We start from the raw sequence: 9,624 nt of genomic DNA, 5'->3' as shown, positions 1-9,624 counted from the left end.
CAGTGCTTACTGCGGCTCCCAGGAAGCAGCTGCCAGGTCCCTACATCCCCTCGGCACATAGGCAACCAGGGAGGTTCCACGTGCTGCCCTCATGCCGACACCCGCATCTCCCATTGGTTGCAGTTCCTGGCCAATGGGAGCTGCGGAGCCAGCACTAGGCAACCCTACACACAGCTTTCTTTAAGGTCATGAGTCAGACCATCCTTATTCAACAGAGCACTTAAGCACATATGCATTCTGTGGCACTACTCTTGTGTTGAAAGTTAAACACGTACGTAAGAATGTGCTCAACTGGAGCCTGTAATGCCAGCATCAGCCTGGTATAGCTCTGAATCCAGAGTAACTTCAGTGAAATCAAGGGAGAGACGAGTGTAACAGCAGAATTTTTCCCTGGGTAAGGAGATGTTATTTCATGTAGTACAGTTTTGTAAACCAGGAGTTCTCACCCTTTTTCTTTCTGAGGCCCTGCCAGCATGCTATGAAAACTCCACGTCCCACCTGTGCCACAACAGCTTCTTTTCTGCATATAAAATCCGGGGCCAGCATTAAAGGGTAGCCAGCAGGGCAACTGCCTGGGGCCCTGTGCCACAAGGCGTCCTGTGAAGCTAAATTGCTCAGGCTTTCGCAGGGCTTAGGCTTTCTGCCCTGGGCCCCAGTGAGTCTAACACTGGTCCTGCTTGGTAGACCTGCTGAACCCGGCTCATGGCCCTCAGCAGGCCACAGACCCCTGGTTGAGAACCACTGGTGCACACCAGATAATAATGCATCTGAGATGTGTCTGCACGAGCCAAAGACAACATGGTAGAATCTTGCAATAGATGTAAGAACCTTGTTCTGACTAATGTGATTTGAACTGTGCTGCAGATAGGGGCAGTGTCAGAATAAGGCAAAGAGGAAAAACCGCAGCTGTTGGGTAAGTTATGGAACTGGTGTGGTCTGACAACTGAATGTAAAATGAAAGGAGGGAAAAAACAGCACAGAAAGATTTATTAAAAAAAACCAACAAAAAAGATATACTTCCTGAACAGCTTGGCACAGGAGAGCTTGAACTAGAGGTTGCATGATGGCCTGCCAATGGCAGTGCTCCAAGCTGAGCACTTTGGTACACTGAGGCTGTATCATGGTTTTGACATGCTCCTGATGGTCTTATGTTCCTTCATTGCCTTCTCCCACTCTTTGCCATTGATCTCCTCCATGATGGTGCTGCGCACAGTGCCCTCATCCAGGCAGTGGGGGGCTATTCCTTGAGAAGAAAAGGAAATACAGAGAGAAACTTTCCCTTTGAAGCCAAGGAAAGCTTTTCTCTCAGCTTCATGGGCAGTGAGTCTCAGAGATGGTGATAGTATCGATACCAGCTGCAGCAGGTGAGAAACCTGAGATGGCCAGTGGCCCATTGGTCACAGTTAAGTTTTACACAGTAAGGAGGTGCTATTGAAAGTTGCAGCTTCAGATGTTCAGTACTTTAGAAGCAAGCTGTATGATGCACAATTATTGTGCTACTGCTCTTGGCAGAGTGCTGATGATGGTCGTCATGGTCATTATACAAGTGCAGCGGGGGGTGAATTTGTGTTGCCATAGATCTACCAGGTTTCTTCCCTGTTCTGTTTACCTACCGTAACCATCTGGGTTAGAACGAGGAGTGTAAAAGCTCTGCACGCCGCAGGTCTTACAAAATGTGTGCTGAGCACAGTGTGTGTTGAAGGTGTACGTTGTTATGTTATCAGCACCCTAGGCAAAAAAATACACAATGAAGGTTTGCCACATACCCAAAAATGGGTCATTTTTTGTCACTTACATTCCACAGGCTTGTAATTAATAAATGTAAAATTGCAGGCACAAAAACAGCAGCCTAATTAAGACTAGTCTAAAATACCACGCGCTATGTCTTTATGTGAGTTAGAGGTAAGAATACAGCATGCATGCTACTCTGTTCCAGATATTAATCTCCTTTCCCTACCGTCTGTGCTTTACTTTCACAAACACCTTTCCCCGAGACAAGCCTAACAATTGCCATGGCTTTACTTTCTGACCACTGAAATGCAGTCACTGAACTCTCTATTACAGCAGGTCTATTACAAAGTGCTTAGTTGTTTTTTTTAAAATGCTCCAAAGTAAACATAACTGGAGGTTTTCCTCCCAGAAGCAGTTGACAAAAATTTCTGTGTTTACCTGAGACCATCCAACTATAAAAGAAAATCAAATTAAATGGTGCTAGAAGCCGAGAAAAATTAATCTAAGAGCTACAGTCCTCGGAAAACTTGGAATCCAAGAGCCTAACCTGTAAGATGCCCTTGTAACAATTAAAATGTAAAAGAGTTAAGCTTGTAATCAGAATTTAAAAATCAAGTTAAGGGAGTCTGAAGCTGATCTAAAATAGAGGCAGAATTCTTTATAGCAATGCATTGGAACCCAATCCACAGCCCAATAAATCAAGACTCATACAGATTGTGATGGGCATTTGCTCAGGTCCTTAGCCCATTAGGAGTAGGAGTGTGACAGTAATGCTCTTTGTCATCAATGTAACATGGACTAAGCACATTTACCTGGTGGCACTGCCACTCCTCAGGTGTACATACATCCCTGCCTCATCTTTTGAACAGGTATAGTCACTTTTCAAACATGGAACTTCCATTCTGAGACACGATAACAAACACATACAGCCAGGTTCCTGGGATCCAAATGGATTTTTCGTATCTCCAAACACATCTCTCACAGGCAAATTTATGATACAAAGCTGACCACCACCTGAATCTTTCATAATCAAATATCTTTACAGGTACCCACACCCACTGCATTCATAAACCCTAACCCACCTTCAGCAGCTTGAAGTGTGAAGCCGGGACAATGAAGTGTCTGTTCTGTTTCTTTATGCAAATACTGCAACTGTACGAGGGGAAAGAAAAAGAAAAAAAACATGACTATTCTATAGGCAGTTATAACCTGCAATGTAACAATCGTATCCAGCCTAAAGCTCTCAACAAGTTAGATTTCACTGAAAACTATAATTATTTTTACCTGGTTGTCATCAGGGTGGATATCAGAGAGATGAGATTCAATAGAAGTTGGTCTAATAAATGATATTAACTCACCTACGTTGATCCCAGGATATTAGAGACACAACACGGCTACAACATTGCAAACATCAGGTTTGATGATGGGAGTGGCCAGACTGCAACTATGACATATGTATTTGTGTGTGCATGTATTCACCTAGAGACTTATGTTTTCCTGTAGTAGGGAAAGTAAGCTTATCTACACTGAGAGCTACATAACTCTCTTCTCTCCACAGTACAACTCTCAGTGGATAGATCAATGCTAAACTGTGGCCTTGAGAAATTCATGTAAAGTTTGCCAACTTAATCCAAATGCTACCAATATTAATTACTTTGCAAACAAGGGAAACAGATTTATAGTGACATCTGGAATACAGAGAAACTAATTCTGAGTCGGTGGAAAGACCATACTGAAATTAGACTATTTTATAGGACTTGAATATATATCCCTCACCACATGTTGGTAGTAATGTGTTCTCCATTTGATAAGAGAATGCCAAGAAAGGATCAAACCCCACACCCTTGAGAGATCTGTTGGAAAGCATTTTGTTTTGATGAAGTATAAAACAGAGGTTCTGAGTATTTCTGGTTGTTAAAACCTTGACAATTTTTGTACAAGCACAGGTATGAATCATGAAACTGTGGCTGAATTCCAATGTAAGTTTTTGCACTCTGCTTACCTATATTTCCCTCTGCAGTCTCATATGGAGCTGGTATTCTGTACTCCTTGATGTGCAAAATCTTGTTAAACATCTGCCATGTTTTACTTCAGATGTGGCTACATTTTAGTAGTGGGGTAAGTGGTTCCTGTATGTATAGGAGTTTGTAAAATGCTTTCCACAATAAAATTCTGTATATATGTAAGATATTACTGTTAATGATACTAAATATAACACTTTGCATGTGTTTAGAACCTTCCATTCATGAATCTCATGAAATTTATTTAGCTTTACAGCATCCATGCAAGATATGCAAGTATTACTGTCTTCATTGTGTGGCTGAGGAAACTGAGGCATAGATGTAGTGACTTTCCAGGATCACAGAGGAAGTCTGTGTAATTATTAACTGTAGTAGTTGTAGACTATGTAATAATAATCATCACATCTTACCAAACTGTAATGAGCAAGTCACTTTGATCTGAATTTCCACTTGCATAAAGGACATTTAATATTTTCCCCAGGTTGAGCAGTTGAAGTCAACGGAATTTTTCTTCTGGATTTAATTGCACATTGTATTAGGACCATAGCTAGTATTCCACAAAGCTTAAAAACTGGGAATTTCTTTGACTTTTTTTATGTCTACTGTTTCTGGCCTCTGAGAGACAGATCCCATCCTCAACAGTCTGCTAAAATTGCCTGAAATCACACACCAAGTAGTGATCTCAGTAAGGATCCCTGTAGCCCCAACACTGCTACAGTCTCCCTGTTCTGAGCTGTTTTCCAAGCACTTGTTATCTCCCTGACAAGTGCAGCTTTTGCCACAGCCTCACCCCTTCAGCTAGGGCATAAAAGAAAACACGAAGCTGCCACTGTGCTGCCCAGAAAGTAGAAGTGCACGGGCACCTTCCTTTCTCTGGCAATCAGCACATTGTGTACTTGCAGAACCAGCATGTGAAATCAACAGTACTGACCTACCGGAGGATCTGAACTGAGCTGGGGCTGCCCCCTACAGGAAATAGGTTAGACATCTGTTCTGCTACTATACCAAATTCCAGTGGATTTCTGTTTCGTAAACACTTTGAGATCTTTGGATGGGACGTGCTAGAGAAGGGCAAAGTATTTGGCTATTCAGATTCAGATAAAAACCACTCACTTGCAGTCAAAAACATGCAGATCTGTTGATGCCCAAACCTCGAAGCGGATAGCTCCACAGTGACAGCCTCCTGTATGCTTCACCAGGCCTCTGTACTCACTGGACAGAGAAAAGGTACACGCACACAAAGAGAAGATTTGTGATCAGACATTTCTTGTTGCCCAAGGAAGCACTGAGATTTTATAGTGTCACAGTCAACTCTACCAGAGTCATTATCCACTCAGCAATGGGGGCCAAACTGAAGCAGACCCACCTTCCCCCAAACACATGTCCAAATTCGGACCTCAGTTACAGTAGTAAATCTAGAGTTACTCATAGAATTCAGTCAAATTATGTCAGGATTACACCAGTGAAATTAAGAATAGAATTTTCCCATGTTCCCACCAATTCTGCTCCAGTCTGATGTTCTTTCTAGATAGAAAGCATCACTAACTTGCTTCCATTTCAGAATCTGGAAACAGAGACAATAAGTAGAATTTAATTAGTTTAAAACATTTTAATATGTTTTTGAAGTCTCCCAGCTGCACTCACAGACTCAAGGATACTCTCCTTTGTGTATTTCTTTCACTCCCTTAGGACTTTACCATGGTAACTTAGCAAAATCGACATACCAGGTCAGACACAAAAATACCAAGTCCCTTTTCATGTTATCAACTGCATGTACTGACAGTTTGTTCAAATTTATTAATGAGAATAACAAAAATATAACTATATTACACGTTCAGATGGGACAGCAGGATTAGATTATGAGCTTGGTAGATGTGTCACTGTAGACAACAGAAAAGAACAGGATAAGAGGATTTTTACTTCCCTTTGACATGAGGTCCCTGAAACATGAACAGATTAAGGATAACAGCCCATAAATTCCATGGGAAGAAGATAAATTGTGTGGCTCCACGGAAGCCAATGTTTATCACTGTAAAAATGCTGACACTAGGAATATTACATTGCAGAATAATACGGACAAGCTTCAAGTACAGCAAATGTGACACGGGGCAGAGATTCTGGGCTGAGAAACTGCAGAAATACAAAAGAAAGCCTTTTTGAAGATAATTACGTAGTCTGACTAAATCCAACACTGTACTTGGCCCCTAAATCTGAATCCAAAACAGAGACATTTGTCCAGTCAGAGCTGTTGTATGTCTAGCCATGACAACTTCTCTGGATGTGGTTGTAAGATGTGTGCAATGAGCTTCCCACATTATTACCAAAATCAACATCTAGATATTAAATTGATAAGCATTTTAGAAACACTTAGATAAATCTCAATGCAAAATGTCTGGATAACACTGCCAGATAACACTTATTTGCATTGCCATTAAGAATCAAAAGAAAGCTGGATGTGTCCTGCAAAAAAACATGTTTTTGGAAGGCTTAGCCTCCATGTATTGGTTTACTTATTGAGCAAGAAAAAGTTTGCTGTTAACTTCCCATAAAATCCACATTTTACTCTGCACATGGATTCACAGAAGTCATTTATGTGGCTAAAGCAAAAAGTGAAGGAAAAATTGTGAAAAACTCTACTATCATTCTCTCCAAACCCACAGAAGCATGGGTTGTAGATGTATGACCCTTCTGACTCAATTCATTATTAACCAGGCACTTATCAGACCAGCACTAGCCTGGCTGGAATCAACATTCCTAATGAGGGGTTGGTATTTAGTTACATAGATACATTAATGTCTTTTGTATAAAAGTACCGAATTGTAGGTTTATACCACACACAGAACGCAAAGAGGGAGAGAAGGAGGTCTAGCAGTCGTGGGTTACACCCAGCTGAGCCCAAGGGGGTGCAGCCCCCTTCAAAGCCACAGGGTAGATGGGGGTCTAGGGAAGAAAAATATTCTGTCCTAACCCCAGCTCTAACAATCACGGGCCCGCTCCCATTGACTTCAGAGGAGTGGGTCAAAACCGTGCAGAGGGGCCACAAAAAATAACACAAATAAAATAATCTGCACAACCACATTGTTGCCTCCAGAGAAATCCTGGGGCGCGAGAGATTCCTGACCCAACCGGTGCTGCACTCAGAGAGCGCCCTACCCCTCAGGCCAGGAGGGAAGATTTTAAAAAATGTAGGTGAGCCCCCAGCAATATGCAGACCTACCCCACTGACCCGCCCCAGCCCTTAAGCGGCAGCAGCACGCCACAGTGACAGCTTAGCTCGCCGGGGGTGGGGGCGTGGGTTTCGTTCCTGCCCTGCCTCGGCAGGAAGAGCTCAGCGCCTGGGGACTCCCGTCCCCCTCCTTATACTCACAAGGTGTCCAGCAGGAGTCTGGCTGCCTCCTCACACGTCAGGCTTTGCCTCTCCTGAAACTTCACCCAGCGCTCCCGCTGCGCGCCCAGATCGAGCAGGCACAACGCCGGGGGAGGCAGCAGCGGCTCGCCTGGCCTCTCCCGGGGAGCCGCAGGCTTCTCGCCTACCCGACTGCTCTCTTTCCCCCGCAGGGAGCGGGCTGCAGCAGCCGGAGACGCTGCGGCTGGGCTTCTCCCCCGAGATTTCCGGCCAGAGCCTGCCTTGGCTTTCCCCATGCTCCTGGCCCTGAGGGTTGCATGCGCCCTGCACCCCAGTAACCAGAGAGCTTGCGGCTGGGCCCCTCTCCCTTGGGGCCTTTCGCTCCCTTATTGTAATCTGGAGTTTAGGTGCAAAGGGACATTCCGGAGCTGCTGCTTCAGAGTCCGGAGTCACGTGGACTGGGAGGGTTTGGTGCCAAATCCTGGGGAGTGAGGAAAAGAGGGGAAGGAGAAAGCTGGATCCTGCCAGTTTTTGACACGCCCCCCTTCTCCCCAAAATTCCACGACTTACACAGAGAACAAACCTAGTCCCTCCTATTGCATCCAGCCCCCATATCCTGAGGAAACCCAGTACAACAGTGCCACAATACCTAGATCTGGCACCCAAATCCAGACAGTGATGAGACCCCCTAATTCTATTGCATAAAGGGTAGATGTACCATTTACAACAAACACATAACACATCCCAGTTGAGGCCACTGAAAATACCAAGATCTAGCACTTCAATCCTGCCAATTTTTGGCTCCAAGCCCTAAAATTTCACTGATTATACAGAGATCATCCAGCTTTGTGCAGCACTGCTGTGCCAGGGTTTGGGCATGTGTGTGAGGTTGGTACAGTAGCAGTAGCTAGACTTGTTATCCATTTGGATAGTAGAATATGGAGTGCTGAAGCCCCAAACTGGCAGGATCTGGTAACATTAAGGTGGCTTCAGTGTTTAAACTTTTTCCGAGTGGGTAATGACCCCATGGGACAGAGCCCTGTGTTACTTCAGGTTCATGGATCTCATACCAGCTTCATCATCACCAAAGCCTTACATCAAAGTTGGCCCCACTCTCAGATGAGCTGCAATGATTAGAAGGATTGGTGGTCAGGACTGAGCCATAGTGGGGGGCGGGGAGCTTTGTCTGCTGCTATCTTGAGGAAAGAGGATTTCAGTCTCCAAGGACATCAATCAATCTGGCATCAAAGTCACCCCTTTTCAGAGCACAGAAGAGCAAGCGTGCTTCCCCTCAGGCTCTGAGCCCTTGTGATAACAAAAAAATCATATTTCTGAGACTCACGTTTTTTCCACCTCACTGAACTGGTCCAACCAGCAAACAATCTAATTAATTGGAAACTAGAATGAGCTCCCTCCAACCTAGATTCTTCCTCACGACCATCACCTTGTGTTACAAATTCACACTGATTATTTCAGAGCCATTTCTTCCAATGAGCTGAGCTCTGCCCACATCTCCACAGACACACAGCAAGATTTGACTTGATCTGTTTTTCACAGAAGCAGGTTGGACAATTCCTTACAAGGAAACATTCTCATATTTAAAACTATTTTTCTCCGAGGGTTACCTGAATCAGTCAGGGCTTTGCAGCTAAGGCAGCTGCTGTCCCTCTTTCACTGTAAAAGAAGGGTGGAATGTGTATAGTTTTCAAAATTTTCCCCAGGGAAAGATCAGTTTGAAATGCAATGTCTAGTTTCCAGTAAGTGTAATATATGCTCCTAAAATAGTATAGCTCAGGTGCAGCTTGGAAATGCTTCCTTGTGGGCTTCTGTGACACACATTGTCCATGAGCTGCCACCCCACCCCCCGCCATTGCTCTCTATCTGGAGTCTGCCTACATTGTATTTGAAATCAGAAAACTGGGAGTCAGGAACCTTGTTCTGCCTTTGACTCTGCACTGATTCACTGTGTGACCTTGGGCAAGTTACGGAGACCTTTCCATGCCAGTTTATTCATCTGTAAAATGGGGATAGTAATACATACGCATCTTGTAAAGGGCTTTGAGATCCTTGAATGGAAGCTATTATAGAAGTGGTAAGTATTAGCATTGTTTTGTCTTCCATCTTGCATGATCTGACACTTTTGGGGTTACCAGGGCTAAAGTGTGGAGAGATACAATGGGAAGGCAGGAAGTAGGAGACAGATGATGTCCCAGAAGCTGGGAATAGGCAATAGGGGATGGATCACTTGATGATTACCTGTTCTGTTCATTCCCTCTGGGGCACCCGGCACTGGCCACTGTCAGTAGTCAGGATACTGGTCTAGATGGACCTTTGGTCTGACCCACTATGGCCGTTCTTATGTTCTACCTTCATTTCACCAAACATACTATGAAATCTAGGGCAAATCCAGTTTGCTGGGCCTGAATTTAGAAGTTGTAGACATCACTCCAGAAATCCCCATGTCATCTCAAGTGCTGCCACCTCTTTATCTACGGAGTGATTTTTGTAGGTGCAATGATCTGTTAT

The 9,624-nt window shown here is 44.1% G+C and overlaps 1 protein-coding gene across 1 annotated transcript; it reads right to left on the bottom strand.

The window, feature by feature from the left end:
• Window positions 1-970: 970 nt before the first annotated feature.
• Window positions 971-7,553, bottom strand: CENPV (centromere protein V). Its single transcript, XM_032784478.2, has 5 exons — window positions 7,120-7,553; window positions 4,866-4,964; window positions 2,814-2,883; window positions 1,614-1,728; window positions 971-1,243 (listed from the first exon to the last, which is right to left on the bottom strand). Exons 1-5 carry the CDS (start codon window positions 7,392-7,394, stop codon window positions 1,119-1,121), a joined length of 684 nt encoding a protein of 227 aa, XP_032640369.1. The 5' UTR covers window positions 7,395-7,553; the 3' UTR covers window positions 971-1,118.
• Between the last annotated feature and the right edge of the window lie 2,071 nt (window positions 7,554-9,624).

Source organism: Chelonoidis abingdonii, chromosome 20 (assembly GCF_003597395.2).
Source record: "Chelonoidis abingdonii isolate Lonesome George chromosome 20, CheloAbing_2.0, whole genome shotgun sequence".
In the NCBI taxonomy this organism is placed as follows: Eukaryota; Metazoa; Chordata; order Testudines; family Testudinidae; genus Chelonoidis; species Chelonoidis abingdonii.
Note: the sequence above shows the minus strand (reverse complement) of the source record. Positions and strands in the feature narration are given on the sequence as shown.